The sequence below is a fragment of the Lethenteron reissneri genome, chromosome 14, assembly GCF_015708825.2.
Source record: "Lethenteron reissneri isolate LAM-NWPU_2019-01 chromosome 14, ASM1570882v1, whole genome shotgun sequence".
Taxonomy (NCBI): domain Eukaryota; kingdom Metazoa; phylum Chordata; class Hyperoartia; order Petromyzontiformes; family Petromyzontidae; genus Lethenteron; species Lethenteron reissneri.
In genome coordinates this window covers 6049155-6066831 of record NC_083792.1, presented here as the reverse complement: position 1 = coordinate 6066831, position 17677 = coordinate 6049155, and the positions used below count along the sequence as shown (strand labels likewise).

General features: G+C 53.3%; 2 protein-coding genes across 4 annotated transcripts in view; one reads left to right on the top strand and one right to left on the bottom strand.

Annotated features, from left to right (window-relative positions):
* LOC133342300 (homeobox protein OTX2-like) overlaps positions 1–17677 on the bottom strand; it is a 45103-nt gene that overhangs the window by 18992 nt on the left and 8434 nt on the right. Inside the window, exons 1-2 of one of the 3 annotated variants that reach the window (XM_061551381.1) lie at positions 13234–13689; positions 3629–3860 (exon numbers count right to left, since the gene is read on the bottom strand). In XM_061551381.1, coding sequence (XP_061407365.1) covers positions 3629–3728 — 100 coding nt within the window. In that variant the 5' untranslated portion in view covers positions 3729–3860; positions 13234–13689. Of the gene's footprint in view, positions 1–3628; positions 3861–6581; positions 6870–13233; positions 13690–17677 lie in introns of those variants that run through there. The other 2 variants (XM_061551380.1, XM_061551382.1) reach the window with 2 other exon arrangements.
* LOC133342296 (uncharacterized) overlaps positions 13665–17677 on the top strand; it is a 150418-nt gene continuing 146405 nt past the window's right edge. The window contains exon 1 of the mRNA XM_061551373.1: positions 13665–13900. Coding sequence (XP_061407357.1) covers positions 13713–13900 — 188 coding nt within the window. The 5' untranslated portion in view covers positions 13665–13712. The remainder of the gene's footprint in view (positions 13901–17677) is intronic.

Sequence of the window (17677 nt, the reverse complement as noted above, 5' to 3'; positions counted from 1 at the left end):
TATGTGTGTGTGTCATTAGTGTTCTGTGTGTGTATCACGAGTGTACTGTGTATTGTTACAAGTGTTCTGTGTGTGTGCTGTATTTCTCACCGCATGGATATATGTCAAGGCCCCCTATTTCCGAAGTGTGTATACCGATATGTATATACACCATGCGTAGTATGTATATACGTGGCCTATTTTGTGCATATATGAGTGGCATATGTAGGTGCCCACGTGTCTAAGTAAATGTGCGTGGATCTCTCTCTGGTGAGCCGCGTGCTTTCTCAAATAGAGCGGCGATCGGGGAATTATTTTCCATCTCAGCCCTGTCCGCGACATCGACTCAACAACTTTGCATCAGATCCTCCTCCTCCTCCCCAGTTGCATCCGACCCTTCGCATTGCTCACGGGACTCACAATTCGCCCACTTCGCCCGCTGTTTGTGGTGTCTGTAATTGCCACAGTCAGAACACACTCTGCGTCCCGTGTTCTCAAGACGTCTGTCTGTGTGTCTGTGTGGGAAGCTGTCGTGCAACAACGGTGAGCGCGCGGCGCTACGAACCCGGCGACACGGGTTCGATTCCCCGCTCACGGCCAACACTGGTGGCGATTGTCTGAACCGGCCCTGGGCCTCCCCTAGGTCGACTCGACCTCAAATGAGTACCTGGTGCGGGGCGGTAAACACCGCCACTGGGGAGACAAAGGCGGCCGGGCGTGGTGTTGGCGTGCCGTGTCGGCCTACATAGGTGCTCGCTAACAGCACTTGCCCCAACAGTCTGTTTTAGGCTATACGGGGTATCTTTACATTTGTATATTTCGTGGTATATATATGTGTACGGAGCATTGATCAAGTATGTAATTCGCATTGACGTGTTCACACATACACATGCATTGCTTTGTAAGCATACGTGCAATATACACGTACTCGTTTAAGGTTGAGTCAACCTAATTGGAGGCCATGGACCGGTTCAGACATCACTCAGGTCGCCGCATACGGAATCACGTACGAATACAACACGCACGCGTACTCATGCAACGCGTCGTGTGCATAAGAAGCGTGTGCCTCCCCTAGGTCGACTCAGCCTCAAATGTTAACATCGCCACTGGGGAGACAAAGGCGGTCAGGCGTAGTTCTGGCCACCCACCCCCTCGTGTACCGTGCCGGCCTTAATAGGTGCTCGCTAACAGCACTTGTCCCTACAGTCTGTTAAGGTTATATGGGGGATCTTTGTCGTGTGTGTGTGTGTCCACACGTTTGTAAGAACACGCTGAGTGTGTGTGGGCGCGTGGGGAGCGGTGGTGCAGCGGGTAGCGCTCTGCGCTACGAACCCAGACAGCCCAGTTCGAGTCCCGCTCCTGGGCATCCTCTAAGTCGACACCAGCCTCAAATGGTGGTGATGGTGGTGGTGATGATGGTGATGATGATGGTGATGATGTGTGTAAACGTCGCCTGGGGAATCGAAGGCGGCCGGGCGTGGTACTGGCCACCCACCCGCTCGTGTGCCGTGCCAGCCTTCCATTTCGAATGTATATAGCGCCAGCACTTGCCCCAAATGTCTATGAAGACTACACGAGGGATCTTTGTCTTTGTACATACAGTACTGGTAGCTGCAGTGGGTATGCTTCATGCTCCATACCGACTGCAGCGTCACTCGTGTGCGCGCTGTTCATCTTGGAGCGTGTGTGTGTGTGTTTGTGTACGAGGATGTGGTGCGCGTATTGAATTATGTATATGTACGAATGGGGTCTCCATGTATATATGTACTAAAATATTTTATAACATAAAAAAAAATGTAGGAAACGAGTTGTGAATGTACGTGGTTTGGATAAGTTAATGCAATATGTTTTGAGGGTATTTTACACACGTACGTATCATGAACGGTGTTATCTACATATCCATGAAATAATGTGTGTGTGTATAACGTAAATGTGTAGTATTCATTCCAATGTTTTTTACCTCTTTTAATCAACAAAGTCGTTTTCCAGTGCACAAAGAAGCATGGAGTGGTGCATTCTTAGAATGACAGAGACGGGGGGGGGGGCACGTGGAGTAGAGACGGGGGTGGGGGGCACGTGGAGTAGAGAAGGGGGGGGCACTTGGAAGAACACGTGGAATAGAGGATACAAGCGCGTTCAAGACGTCATTCACAATGCAGAGAGATGCGAGTGGGCTTGGGGGTCAGACCGCCTTTGTCTCCCTAGTGTCAATGGTGGCCAGTGGTCAAGAATAATAACGGAGTGGCAAACAAGGACTAGAACGCACTCAAGGGAGTCGGACCTCCGAGGAGATGGAGCGATAGAATCAGCTCGTGTGCGGGTTTTATCGGTGGATCATTAATTACATCGCGAGGGATGGTGGCTGCTTGGGGGAGAGGACCTCATCCAGCAGTGGGTCGACCATGGCTGATAATATACGCGATGCGCTACGAACCCGGCGCACGGCTCCCTGCCCCTGATTTCCGTTCACCAACCCGTAATAACCAGCGTGGTGAAGTATGGCCCACTAAACCCTGATGACCAACACGGTTATGCGGGAGGCCTTCATCCAGCAGTGGATCAATATTGATTTGGCTACAAAAGTTATATGTGTAGCAACATATACATAACATACGGAGTGTGTTTACGCACTATGTATATATATGTGTATTCTGACATACGCGTGCATGTTTGACGTTTCTGTGCAAACACTGTGAACGTGTGATGCTTCTCTTCCGAAGTACACGCGTAGCTCCACCAATCACACGTGGTGCTACGAGCCCCGACTCCCATCACAATCATCATCATTCTCATCAGAATCATCATCAGCCACCAGGCACCAGAGCCCCGCGTCCTGCATGCCCAGATCCTGCATCATCATCGTGAGCCGTGATCTATCCACTGCTCTGTGCAGGCTTCCCCAAGCCGTCGGCACCTGCCTGCCGCTCCGTTGTTAGTCTCCACCATCGCCATCGTTCCGCCCAAGCCCCACTCGCTTCTCTTCAGCACTTTGGGGTGATGTCGTAAACTTGCGCAACATCTCTCTCTCTAACCCACGTGTTCCTCTCTCTCTCTCTGCCTCGCTCGCCTGTGTCAATTCCAAGCGCGCGTCTCTCCACGCGTGTATCACTCTCATCACGGCCTATCCACTAGTGGACGAAGATCTATGTAAAGTTGTAAACCTGCCCGACAATAACAACAACAACACGCGTGCCATAGGAGGTTCCAATGGTGTAAATGCTTACCCCGAGCTCTCATACTCTGGTGGTGTATTGTCTTTGAGTTGTGCGCATTTTGGCGTCATCTGGTCCAACACCATGTGAGACTAGGCTCTAAGAAAAGCTGTCTCGGGTGTGGACCAATCAATTTCAAGGACGGTGCATACATTATCAGAGTTGTGTGTTTTGTTTGCATTCCGACCGCAGGTATTGTGGTCAATGCAAACATGACTCCTCGTAAAAAATGTGCCAGTTTTGTTGCCAGATAAAAGGGTAAAAAAACAATTATCATATTTTGCTACTGGAAAAGGAGGTCCTAATGGAACACGCGTGCCATCTCTAGGAGCGTTCAGACCCACCACCACCACCTCCATCAACGGGTTAACTAAAACCGAACCACTCGTCCCCGAAGGAGTCGCAACAACTCCACATCGGACTCGACGCTCTCTTACCGGGGTAGGCGACGGCCGGATGGTGGAGAAGCTCCATACCCGGAGCGCCCAGACCCAGGCCGTTCATGGCGTAGGGAGACTGCTTGAGATACGACATCATGCCTGGGACGCCTCGCTCGAGCTGCTTGGGGGGTGGGGGAGGCGGGGTGGGGGTAGCTTCTGGACGAGGGGAACGAGGAGTGGCGGTGATGCCCGAGGAGCGAGTCGCAGGTTCGTTCCCGTGGTCAGCCTCCTGCACAATCGGTGGGGTCAGGGGAGGTCGGGAGGGAGAAGGGAGTTGGTTAGTGGTGGTCAGTGGGGAGCGGTGGTGCAGTGGTTAGCGCACTGCGCTACGGGCCCGGTGAAACCGGGTTAGATTCCCGCTAACGCCCACCACAAGTGACGATTATTTTAATCGGTCCTGGGCCTTCCCCTAGGTCGACTCAGCCTAAAATGAGTACCTGGCACGGTGTGTAAACATTACCACTAGGGAGACAAAGGCGGCCGGGCGTGGTGCTGGCCTCCCACCGGCTCTTGTGCCGTGCCGGCTTTCGTAGGTGCTGCTCGCTAACAGCACTTGCCCCAACAGTCTGTTAAGGCTACACGGGGGGTCTTTGTCTTTGTTTGGTGGTCAGGAGCGAGCGAGATGACTCCCCATCTCTCTCGCCCCCACAAAGTACAGTCATCACAATTACGGAACTGGTAATTAGTTAATTGATATTCACGATTAAATTGTTTTTAACCTCTCTACATTCGTCAAGTACTCTGCCCAGAAGTTGAACTATAACTGGCGAGGTTTCTGGAGTTCTTGTGCACGTGCGTGCGTATTTGTATTCTTTTACGGCCGCGTGTTATTTGTGCACCACAGCCAACGCAGCATCACAAACATCTCGCCTTGTAACAGACCAATGGAGCGTTCTGACGTTTGTCGAGCAAATTACCCTCGATAAAGTTCATCAAAACATACTTCAAATAGGCTGTGCGCGCGCTCGCTCGCGTGTGTGTCCACCGGTTGTGCGACGACAACGCAAATGTTCTTCGGTAATAATCACGATGACAACAACAACAACAACAAAAAGTGTCACTCTCGAGAGAGTAACTTGCACACGCGTCCACGTTGCGATCCGATCGCGATCGCACGAATCACACCGCGGTGACGTCACGGCGTTCATGCGTTAAAGTGAACGCGTTGTTAAAGTGAACGCGTTAAAGTGAACGCGTTAAAGTGAACGCGTTAAAGTGAATGCGTTGTTAAAGTGAACGCGTTAAAGTGAACGCGTTGTTAAAGTGAACGCGTTAAAGTGAATGCGTTGTCAAAGTGAACGCGTTGTCAAAGTGAACGCGTCGTTAAAGTGAACGCGTTGTTAAAGTGAACGCGTTGTTAAAATGAACACGTTGTTAAAGTGAACGCGTTGTTAAAGTGAACGCGTTGTTAAAGTGAACGCGTTAAAATGAACGCGTTAAAGTGAACGCGTCGTTAAAGTTAACGCGTTAAAGTGGACGCGTTGTTAAAGTGAACGCGTTGTTAAAGTGAACGCGTTGTTAAAGTGAACGCGTTGTTAAAGTGAACGCGTTGTTAAAGTGAACGCGTTGTTAAAGTGAACGCGTTGTTAAAGTGAACGCGTTAAAGTGAACGCGTTGTTAAAGTGAACGCGTTGTTAAAGTGAACGCGTTGTTAAAGTGAACGCGTTGTTAAAGTGAACGCGTTGTTAAAGTGAACGCGTTAAAATGAACGCGTTAAAGTGAACGCATTGTTAAAGTGAACGCGTTAAAGTGAACGCGTTGTCAAAGTGAACGCGTTGTTAAAGTGAACGCGTTAAAGTGAACGCGTTGTTAAAGTGAACGCGTTGTTAAAGTGAACGCGTTGTTAAAGTGAACGCGTTGTTAAAGTGAACGCGTTGTCAAAGTGAACGCGTTGTTAAAGTGAACGCGTTAAAGTGAACGCGTTGTCAAAGTGAACGCGTTGTTAAAGTGAACGCGTTATAGTGAACGCGTTGTTAAAGTGAACGCGTTGTCAAAGTGAACGCGTTGTTAAAGTGAACGCGTTAAAGTGAACGCGTTGTCAAAGTGAACGCGTTGTTAAAGTGAACGCGTTATAGTGAACGCGTTGTCAAAGTGAACGCGTTAAAGTAAACGCGATTAAGTGAACGCGTTGTTAAAGTGAACGCGTTGTTAAAGTAAACACGTTAAAGTGAACGCGTTGTCAAGGTGAACGCGTTGTCAAAGTGAACGCGTTGTCAAAGTGAACGCGTCAAAGTGAACGCGTTAAAGTGAACGCGTCAAAGTGAACGCGTCAAAGTGAACGCGTTAAAGTGAACGCGTCAAAGTGAACGCGAAGGTCGATCTCTTTCTCTCGAGGCTCGCACGCGGACCGCCCTCGGTGTGTCTCTACAAGACAAACAGCTGATAATTAGGGGGGGGGGGGAGAGGGGTGATCGAGTAATTTAGGCATTCCTGTAATTGATTAACTTAATCATCCGCAGTCGGGAGCCTCACACAAGTTGCGGGCACTTCCAAGTCCGCTTACGATCGGACGTGGCTGAGACGGGTTGCATATTCATCATCATCATCATCAGCAGCAGGGGCCATGGTCAATCCACTGCTGGATGAAAGCCTCCCAAAGCCACCCGATGATGGAATAATCCACGTAGCGCCCGCCTGCGACAACAACTGGTTTCATTGCTCCATCTCCACGCATCACGAGGTTCCTTGGCCGTCCGCTCGGTTATCACGATTGGATGAATGTGTGCGTGTGTGTGTGTAAGTATGCGGTGGTGTAGCGGTTAGCGCGCTGCGCTACGAACCCGGCGGACCGAGTGCGATTCCCGCTCACGGCCATCGCCAGTGACGATTATCCGAACCCGTCCTGGGCCTCCCCTAGGTCGATTCAGCCTCAAATGAGAACCCGGTGCGGTGTGTAAACATCGCAACTGGGGAGACAAAGGCGGCCGGGCGCTGGTTGTTGGTCACCTACCTCCTGGTGTGCCGTGCCGGCCTTCATAGGAGCTCGCTAACAGCACTTGCCCCAACAGTCCGTGAAGGCTGCACGATGGAGGATCTCGTGTCTCTGCTACATCTCTGTTGTGTTTGTTTGTTTGTGTCGGCGGCTCGGCTGGCCGTGGCTCTCCGAAGCGGCGCTCATCAATAATGCACGCGACAGGGCGACGACTCGAGGTTACACTCGAAGGGCCTTGATCGTGGCGACCTTTAGCGCGATTGATGTTGCGCCGCTGTCCGGCAGCCGTCGAGGCGCGCGCCGCGGCCCCACGCGCTCGTCCCGCCGACTGCCACGGCCACCGCAACCACCACCACCGCCACCGCCGCCGCCACCACCGCCGCCGCCGCCGCAACCACCACCACCGCCGCCACCGCTACCACCACCACCACCGCTGCAACCACCACCGCTACCACCGCCGCAACCACCACCACCGCCGCCACCGCTACCACCACCACCGCCGCCACCACCAACTTGGGGCGCCGCGGTGGCTAGGAGATGTTAACTACCTCGCCTGGTATACAGGAGGTCGTGGGTTCGATCCAGACCCTGACGCCTGCTGCTGTATATTTGGAGTTTGCGTGTCTCTCTCTCTCATCATCATCACGGTGGCTAGGAGATGTTAACTGCCTCGCCTGGTCTACAGGAGGTCCTGGGTTCGATCCCGACCATGAGGCCTGCTGCTGTATATTTGGAGTTTGCGTGTCTCTCTTTCTCATCATCATCACGGTGGCTAGGAGATGTTAACTGCCTCGCCTGGTCTACAGGAGGTCCTGGGTTCGATCCCGACCATGAGGCCTGCTGCTGTATATTTGGAGTTTGCGTCTCTCTATTTGTCTCTCTGCCCGTGTCCGCGTGAATCTTTCTCCGGATTCCCCGGCGTTTCACTCCACCACAGTTTTGAAACACGCGTTTAGAGTGTTTGGCTGCTCGAGACGACCATCTGATTAGCCAACTTCGCCGAGCTATCATTGGTGATCGCGAAGTTGCTTCTGAAAAAAATTGCTAAAGAGTTCCGCGGGGCTTACCTGCTAAAATAATAAAAAACTAGTCTTAGAGTACTCTTAGGTTTTTTTCGGTAAAGTCACGTAGGTAAAAAATTTAATTAAAATTAATAAAAGTAATAATAGAAATAAAATAAAATAATACATCACGACGTTTCGGAGGCAACACAAGTCTCCGTCATCAGGTGGGACCGTCACAGCTAGATTTACTGTATCTTTTATTTTATTTCTATTATGACTTTTGTTAATTTTAATTTTATTTTGTACCTACGTGACTTTTCCGAAAAAACCTAAGAGTATGAATCCTTGCAGTCACGAAAGCTTCAAATCTAGAATTAGTCTTAGAGTGTTAAACGTCCGTTGTTGCACGTGCCTAGCGCTAAGCACCCGCGCGCGTGTCCGACCCCAATGATTAAACCATTGATGCATATTCGTTGTACTGTACAGACAGGGCTTCGTTTCAGCCAGAACGGCTCGGCACATCCATCGCGCCTTATTTTATCCTCACGATTCTGCGGTGTGTTCATAAGATTGTAGCAATATAGGGTGCAGTAATTTAGGATTCGTATTATTGTTACTACAGATATGCATATTTTGTATGTATGTTGAACTTCTTTCACACCGTACGTAGCCAACCGTACTAATCGGAGGTGTGGGGGAATGACAACAAATGAAACACAAAAAAGCAGTTCTAAATAAATAACTTTTAAGTGGTAATGCCTTAGGCCGATAACCCCTTACTCCAAGCCAGTCGAGTGAGAAATGAAGCAGTGCCCTGCTGAGTTTGGTCCAGGATCGTACGGCCGTAATGGTTAACGAGAGATGAATGCGGAGATGCATACGAGTATGTCCTTAGAGGTTTGTGTAATGTAGCGAGTTAGATTAAATTTATATTTTAAACGAATTTCATAAATTATGTATGTGACGGTTACAGCCTCCAGGAGTCTCAGGATTCCTCTTCAGGCGAGTCCTGCCCACCAGTTGCCTCGCGTCCTCCTCTATGTACGGAGCGTGCTGAGAAGCTGCACTATCAACCCCAGATACCACAGTTCGATTCCCGGCCGCGGTTAACGTCAGCGTGCGAGTTTAAATCGTAGCCGAGTTCCCCTTCTACGTCGCCCCGCCTCCTCCTTCTCCTCCTTCACCACCAACTCGCACTGCACGCTGACCAGCGTGGTGAAGTATGGTCAAACAATCCCCACGGCCAACACGGTTGCGGTGATGCCTTGCGCTGTGAACTTCTATTGGCTGTGGTCACGAGCCGCTATGGACCTCGCTGTGATGGCTGCTTCGTCCTGTCACGGGGCTGTCGCTCACGCAGGGACGGGTTGGTGGTCAAGGCAATGTCCGCTAGATCTCTCCATCGTGTAACAACTCAACAACAACAATAATAATCATGCTCATAATCACCACCACCACCACTGCCATCATTACTACAGTCATTGTAATCGTCTATCCAGCAGGGCCTTGCAAGAGTCTGGGTTTCGTATTTTGCGCGGCTATGTCTGTATCGCGTACGTCTATGTGTCCGTGTTGTTACGTCTGCCCTGCTTTGTGTATGTGTTTAGAACAAAAACACACTTGTTAAAAAAAAAATCCGCAGTGTTCTTAGCAGGGGACGCAGCTATCGATTCAATAATTATACCATCGAGAGCCCACGAGTGCGCGCTTGCGGTCAGCTCTAACCCCGTACACATGAAACAATGAGCGCAACTTTTGAATGCGTAATCACAATGCCCCCCCCCCCCCCATCATACTTATCACCGCCATCACCGAGGTACGCGCTGATCTAAAAACGTCAGCTCGGCTACAATCCCTGGGATCTTAGCGCGGGATGAACTCTCGGGGTGCCGTTTGCGTTGCGAGTCAGCGGCACGACATCGGCACGACAGCTGCTGCCGCTCCGCTGTTGCTCGAGGTTCGCGCGCCGTGATCAGCTGGACGGACGGCGCGCTCCGCGAAGTTGTCCATGAAGAGTTCGTGAAGAGTTCGTGAAGAGTTCGTGAAGAGTTCGTGAAAGCGTGCGACTCTGGTGGTTGCGTTCGGACGAGCGGCCAGGCGAAGCGCGCCGAGTCAGCGGAGGGGGGTGGGGGGGGGGTTCGGACTCTGGAAATTCGTCAATTGCGGCGCATTTCATGTCTACCCACACCGAGGCATCGTTGCTGCCCGAACGCAAATGGCAACGTGGACTGTATCGCCACACACGCACACACACACAAAGAACAAAAATCCCCCGCATAGCCTTAACAGACTGCCGGGGCGAGTGATGTTAGCAACACACGCGCACACGCAGGCGCGCGCCTGCAAGTTAGTTTGGCAGCAAACATTTTGCCACGTTGTTTGCGGGTGAGCGCAACTGTTCAGCAGCGACGGCACAGATAGCGAGCGAGCCGTGCGGAAGAGGTGAGCCGTCGCCTCGTTGAGCGCGCTGGAGAGAAGGAGGAGGTGGGGGGGGGGTGCGTGTGATATGCGTGGTGTGGGAATCGAGATTTTGCGTCCGCAAATGTTTTTGTTGTGTAAGTCGCGGGCGCTCGGAAACACGCACGCGGGATTAGGCGACACGGGGCGATGCGCGCCACCGTGGCCATGCATGGCTTTAAAGTTAATCAGCAAAGCTTTTGGGAAAAAATCCTAATTTACGAGATATATTAAAATGCTAATTTCTTTGATCGCTGCGATTCTCTGAAGCATTTCTTTTATATGCTGGGAATTTTTTTTTTTATTTCGGGCTGGAGGCGATGGCGTATGGAACGCGCACGTGCGCGTTCCGCGGCGCTGAATGAATGGGGCGCGCGCGTTCGCTCCGAACATGATTAATTATGCCGTCTCTGTGATGAAGAATTGATTTAAATAAATGACTGCTTGATAGTGTAATTAGATAATCCGGGCCGCCTGTGTTTGTTAATTATAAACGAGCTGTGACAAACAGCGCTGCAACTCCTCCGCCCACGCCGAACAGAAGCACGGCACGGCGAAGCTCCGAGGATGAAGAAACACCGTGGGCGCGTGCCGCAATACGCGCACAGACACACACACACAGAGACACACACACACAGAGACACACACACACAGAGACACACACACACAGAGACTCACACACACAGCCAGAGACTCACACACACAGCCAGAGACTCACACACACAGAGACACACACACACAGAGACACACACACACAGAGACACACACACACAGAGACACACACACACAGAGACAGAGACACACACACACAGACCCCCGTATAGCCTGAACAGACTGTAGGGGCAAGTGCTGTTAGCGAGCACCTATGAAGGCCGGAACGGTACACGAGGGGGTGGGTGGCCAGCACCACGCCCGACCGCCTTTGTCTCCCTAGTGGTGATGTTTACACACCACACCAGGTACTCATTTAAGGCTGAGTCGACCTAGGGGAGGCCCAGGACCGGTTCAGATAATCGTCACTGGTGTTAGCCGTGAGCGGGAATCGAACCCGGGTCGCCAGGTTCATAGCGCAGCGCGCTAACCGCTACACTACCACTCCCCACACAGATAGACACACACACACAGACACACACACAGAGACACAGACACACACACAGACACAGAGACACACACAAACAGACACACACAAGATGCAAAGATTCCCCTATAGCCTTCACAGACTGTAGGGTAAGTGCTGTTAGCGAGCACCTATAAAGGCCGGCACGGCTCACGAGGGGGTGGGAGGCCAACACCACGCCCGGCCGCCTTTGTCTCCCTAGTGGCGATGTTTACACACGGCACCAGGTACTCATTTGAGGCTGAGTCGACACACACAAACAGACACACACACACAGACACACACAACCAACACTGCCGCTTGTTTTGGCGCTGCACCCGCGTAGGTGAGTTTTCGGGTTGTGCTGTTAACATCGCGACACTGAATGATGACTCACATCAACGCCAATGCGATGAGACGCGCGCAATAATTAAACACGAATAACTAGACATATATATATTTCAAAATTTCGATACACGAAAGTTGAAATTATTAACAAAAAAAATCCACAAATGGATCAGACCGATAACAAATGGTTTCTATTCAAGTAATTAATTTCCTAACTAAACGCTGATAGCATTTGGTAAATGAGTCGCCACCAGGTTTCCTCCCGCCCTAAACCTAGCGAGATAGCATCTTGCGCGCTTGCAAGTCGAAGCTGCCGATGATCTTAAAGCCGCCTCCATGTGCGACTGGGTACCTGCACGGCGACTCCACCACGCGCCGTGCCCCCAACACTCGCCGAGAAGTTTAACTGGAAGCGACTTGTCTCGGTGCGGCGCTTTCATTCAGCCCGCCCCCAGCCGTTGCCTTGCCCCGAACACAACCGAGGCCCGCACATCTGCCCACCCGCCTTGGGAAACCCGAGCGCAGCTCCTAAACACCCCTCCTGCCTGCTCGCGGCAGCCACCACCACCACCACGCCTAGGCAATTAATTGAACACGCATCCACGCGACGCCGTCATTCCCGAACAACGAGCCGAGCGCGCACAATGCCGCGATCTGGTGGGAATCGCGCGCGGCTGCGCTCCATGGAGCACAACGCGGAGCACAACGCGCTGTTCACTCCTCGCCCCAAACTCCGAGGCGTCGTGCCCCCTCGCTCCGCTCCGACTGAACACGCCGCAAGTCGAATTTAAACCTCGCCACCAACACAGAATACAACACACTGGCCATGGCCCACAGAGAACAACACACTGGACATGACCCACAGAGAACAACACACTGGACATGGCCCACAGAGAACAACACACTGGACATGACCCACAGAGAACAACACACTGGACATGACCCACAGAGAACAACACACTGGACATGGCCCACAGAGAACAACACACTGGACATGGCCCACAGAACACAACACACTGGACATGACCCACAGAGAACAACACACTGGACATGACCCACAGAGAACAACACACTGGACATGGCCCACAGAGAACAACACACTGGACATGGCCCACAGAGAACAACACACTGGACATGACCCACAGAGAACAACACACTGGACATGACCCACAGAGAACAACACACTGGACATGACCCACAGAATACAACACACTGGACATGGCCCACAGAACACAACACACTGGACATGGCCCACAGAGAACAACACACTGGACATGACCCACAGAGAACAACACACTGGACATGACCCACAGAATACAACACACTGGACATGGCCCACAGAACACAACACACTGGACATGGCCCACAGAGAACAACACACTGGACATGACCCACAGAGAACAACACACTGGACATGACCCACAGAATACAACACACTGGACATGACCCACAGAGGACAACACACTCGGCATAGCTCACAGCAACGTGGATACTCGTCACGGCCGCTAAGTCCCTGACGGCCCTGGCGCGTTGTTACAATCGTGGAGTAACATCCAACATTTTATGTGCGGTGGTGCCGCTGACCCGAGGTTGATTTAATTTTTTGAGAATCGGAGTTCTTCATTCTTTCTTCTTTTCCTGACCCTGAATCTCTCGAAGGGGGCGACGCGCGCGGGAGCGGCCGTGACCAGCCTGTCGTTGAATTGTTGTTGATGTCGCTGCTGTGGCCGTGGCGAGCAGCTGGTGAGCCCGTTGGCGAACTCACCGCAGAGAGAAGCTCGGGGAGACGAGACGAGAGACGCGCGGAGGAGCGAGGGGCGCGGATCGGCGGAGTGCGGCCGGACGGACGAGAAGAAGGCGATTGAGCGCTCCCCTCCCTCCCTCTCTCTCTCTCTCTGCGTCACGCTCTGAACGAGGCGCGCAACTTCGTTAATTCTCTCCTGCAAATCCACGGGCTGCTCGGATTTCCTGAATGACGATGATGATGAGGAGGAGGAGAACGATGCTGCTGATGGTGATGATTGGGCACCTGAGCAGCGAAGTGGCTGCTGCTGCTGATGATGATGATGAAGAAGGCGATGATGATGATGATGAAGAAGGCGATGATGCACGGGCGCGGAGCCGTGCTCGAGCGCGCATTCGGTGGGGGGGGGGGGGGGTGGAGATGTTGGGTCTCGTGGCAGAGGGGGCGGCGGTGGTGATGGTGATGGTAGTTAGTGATAGTGGTGTTCGTTGGTGATAGTGATGGCGATAGAGGAGGAGGATGAAGAGGAGGAGGAGGGGTGGCTGGCGACACCACGAAGGACGATGTTAACTTGCCGGTGTGTGGACACGGGCTGGAGTGACGGAGAGACCCTCATCGCTTCGCGTCCTCCTATCCGTCCGCAAGTGATGTCAGCCACAGCGAGCGCCAATCAGCGCAGCGGCTCGAGGTAGGGGTGGTGGTGGTGAGGTGTGTCGCTGTGTGTCCGTGTGTGTCTGTGCGCGCGGTGTGCACGCCTTGGTGGGGCGGGAGGGGGGGGTGGGCTGCTGGGATTAATCCGGACTCGTGTTTGATTCGCATCAAATCCACGAGTCCCCCGGTCGCGCTTCGGCACCCGTCCGGGTCCCCGTATCGCCGCAGCCGCTAGCGGCGCGCCACTCGATTCACTTCGCGTGTATTCATTAACTGCTGTGAATGAACGAGTCTTCGCCGCGCAGTGCTGTTTGTTGTGCGCATTCTACCACGGCGGCGGCGGCTGCTGCTGCTGTTGTTGTTGTTCGTTTGTTTGTTCGCATCGGGACGGGGAGTTGGGAGCTCCGGGGATGTTCTGGCAGCGTCCGTTTTGTCTGGGCACGGTCGCATGCCCGAGGTTGTTGCTCGTATCGGCATCGCGCAAAAAACTTTGTGCTTGGTGATCAGTCGCCCTGCTGCCGAGTGGGTGGGTGCCTTCTCGGCTCTGCTGCTGGCTGCTGTGTCGCTCTCCCGTGTGGTGTTTTCGGGTTTGTGCCGCGTGCTGTTCGGAACGATGTCCCGACGTTTCGCTTCACGTTCTGCGTGCGGTGGTGGGTGGGGTGGGGGCAGCTTTTTCGGGAGTTTAAGGAGGAGAAGCTGCCACTCGGAACGTCGGACATCGTCAGTTTCTTGAAGGAACGCCGCGCGGTGCGAGCCGCGACGCGGATTACAGCTTCGTGTCTCGATCGACGGTACTGCTGCTGCATCTGCTGCAACTGCTGCTGCAGCTGCTGCTGCCACAGTGGTCGCGTGATGGTCAGCGAACTAGACTCGCAATCCAGAGTTTCGCGGGTTCGACTCCAGCTTTTATAGCGTGAACACATTTCATTGTTTTGTTTTTAGTAAATTCATAATTGTTACAATTGTGGTCGGTGTATCCTCAACGCGCGCGCGCGCGTGCGCGTGTGTGTACGTTATGAATATGTATTCATATGAGCGTCTACTTTCCGCTCGGATTGGAGTCGCGAAGCCCGTAGTGGCACGGGCGGCGCGCGGTGCGGAGGAACCGCGACTCCGCGACTGCTTCCGTGGAGCCGCGGGGGGCGACATAAAAAACCAGCGCGACCAGCGCGAATCTCGACGTGGCGCGCGTCGCCCGAGAACAGCGACGAAGACGAGAGCGACGACGGCGACGGCGCGACACGCCGTGGCCAGCGCGTTAACGTGTGTTCGGATTTTCTTAAAATGGCAGTATTGGATTTCAGTTGTGCGCCGGGCTTTGTTCGCGCCCTGCGCTGTTCGCCCTAAAGTGGAAAATGGTCGGGCCCGGCTGAATGCCAGATTAGACCCTATTGCTATTCGAAGGTGGTGGGGGAGTAGGGGAGAGGAGGGGTGGGGGCTTTCACTGAAAGGGTGTGCAGTGAACGAGAAGGGATCAGCTCTGGTGATCGGAAAAAAACCTGGTGCGTTGCTGTGGAGGAGGGGAAGGTGGTGGCTGCGGTGGCGAGGGGATGGAGGGGCCACGATTGTTCACCACCTTCAAAGCCCCCAACCCCCTCTACCCCCCTCGCAACGACCCCAGCAAGACCAACGCCCCCCCCCCCCCCCTCAATACGCGCTTTGCCGGTGCTGGCCCTGGCACGGGGGGTTGGGGAGGTTTGGTGGAGGTTGCGTCTGCCGAGGTGGGGGTGTTAGTTGGGTCCTGCCCCCCCCCCCAGTCTCTGAACCCCGCGGGCGAGGTCCTATTCCCATTCGGTGAGCCCCCCCCCCTCCCAGGTGAATGCGCTTCGGCCCGAAGCGCGCGGCCACCGACGGGCAAAGGCCGCGCCGTGCCGGCCCCGTATGTGGCCGCGGGCCTTTGTGTACGCGCGCCTCTTTTTTCCCCGAGGGATTTTTTTCCACCCTCCTTTTCTTTATTTCGTTCCCCTTTCTCTCTCTCTTTCTCTCTCTTTTCTCTCTCTCTCAGACGCCTTCCTTCAGCCGCGGCGGTTAATGCGCACCATCCCGCCTTTCTCGGAGCGACGCACGGGAAACCGAGCTAATGCGTCTTCACCCACACAAAGCGGTCCGCCACTCGTCCCCCGAGATGCCATCCGTGGTGCGGCCGTCGTCGACACGTGATGTGTACACGCCGCGTTTACACCGCGAGCGCCTTTGCAGAGGGGTCCTTTATCCAGCAGTGGATTGATTACGCCCGCCACCGCCGCTGCTGCTGCTGATGATACATAGACTGCACTCGCTTCTGCCGTGCGGACTGGCTCACCGCGGTGATTGATGCTGTCGAACTCCCCAGAACTCGCCCACAGGAAATTCACTCGCTCGTCGTCAGCGGTGGCGATGGACGAGATATGAATGTTTCTCAGACGCAGATTCTCGCGCGTAATAATATTAATAATGATAACCCCAAACGCTGTTGTCTTTACCATGGAGTAGCGCCTTAATGGGGTAGGGGGTTGGAGTTCTTGTGAGACAAAACATAGCAATCTAAAATGATAACTCCAAGAGGTGTATCATCATAATTAACAAGCCATGGTCGACCCACTGCTGGATGGAGGCCTCCGAAAGCCTCCGCCGCGGTTCACGATCCTGCGATGGAATAATCCAGCGAGTGAACATAATAATTCATCGCTCCATCTCCCCGGCGGAGGGATTTACTCTCGGACGCATTCCATTCTACGGCTGCCACCCCGTTATGAATCTTGACCCTCGGTAATCAATCCCGTCTAGCGGGACGGGTGGCGCGTACGAGTGTCACAGCGGATTCCCCGTGTCCACGACGAGTCCGTGGAGTTGTGGCTCTCACGTTGCATCAAACCAAGCGTCGTCTCTCCCGACCCGTGCCGCGCGTCTCTTGCACACGAACCGCCGTGACCCACCGGCTCATCGCCTTCGTGGGAACGACGTTCAAGGAGCGTTGGTTGGAAAAGCTGAAATTCGTCGCGAATAAGTATCAACATCGCCAAGATGAAGAACGAAATTTGAGTGGTTATTTTGTTGTTGTTGTTGTTGCGCCTCTCAGAAAGGAGGGCGCCGAGCTGAGTGAGTTCAGAAGCAAGGACGGCTCGCTTCAGAGTTCCACATCGGTTCGCCTGTTGCACACTCACTCAATACACGAACCCATCATCAGTGGAACCGAGTAGCTTGCCTCCCGTTGAGTGGGACGCTAAAGCCGATAGAAAGCGGCCGGTTACGAGTACAAGCACACGAACATATGTCGCGTGATAACTGCCCAGGACATGCTGACAATTTAGACATCTTTCGAACAATAATACGAATGTGTCATGATGCACGGCTCTTTATCAATCCACTGCTGAATGAAAGCCTGCACGCATCGTGTCGGTCGTGGGGGCTGTTTGGTTATACTTCACCGTGATGGCCATATCGGGGCTGGCGGAACGCGAGACAGCCAGGACCGGGTCACATTTCACTCGTCACTCAATTTAAAACCCTGGCCGAGACTCGAACTCGGGTTTTTTTTAGTTTGAAATGCCGTGCCCTCGCCGCTGCTCGGTCGCTCCCTCTGTTGCGCTGCGTGAATGTTTATTCAAATCACACCAAACACACGCGGGTTGCCAGATTCGGCGGTGAAATCCGCATCGTCAAACAAACGCAGCATCAACAACGCTAACGGCAACGATTAGCGCGCTGCCTGCGAACCGTTCAAAGAAGCACCAATGCGTCGCAGCGATTGAATGCATTTATTCATCATCAACATCATTAGCCATGGTCAATCCACTGCTAAAGGTCTCCCCGGACCGCTGCCGTCACCACCTCT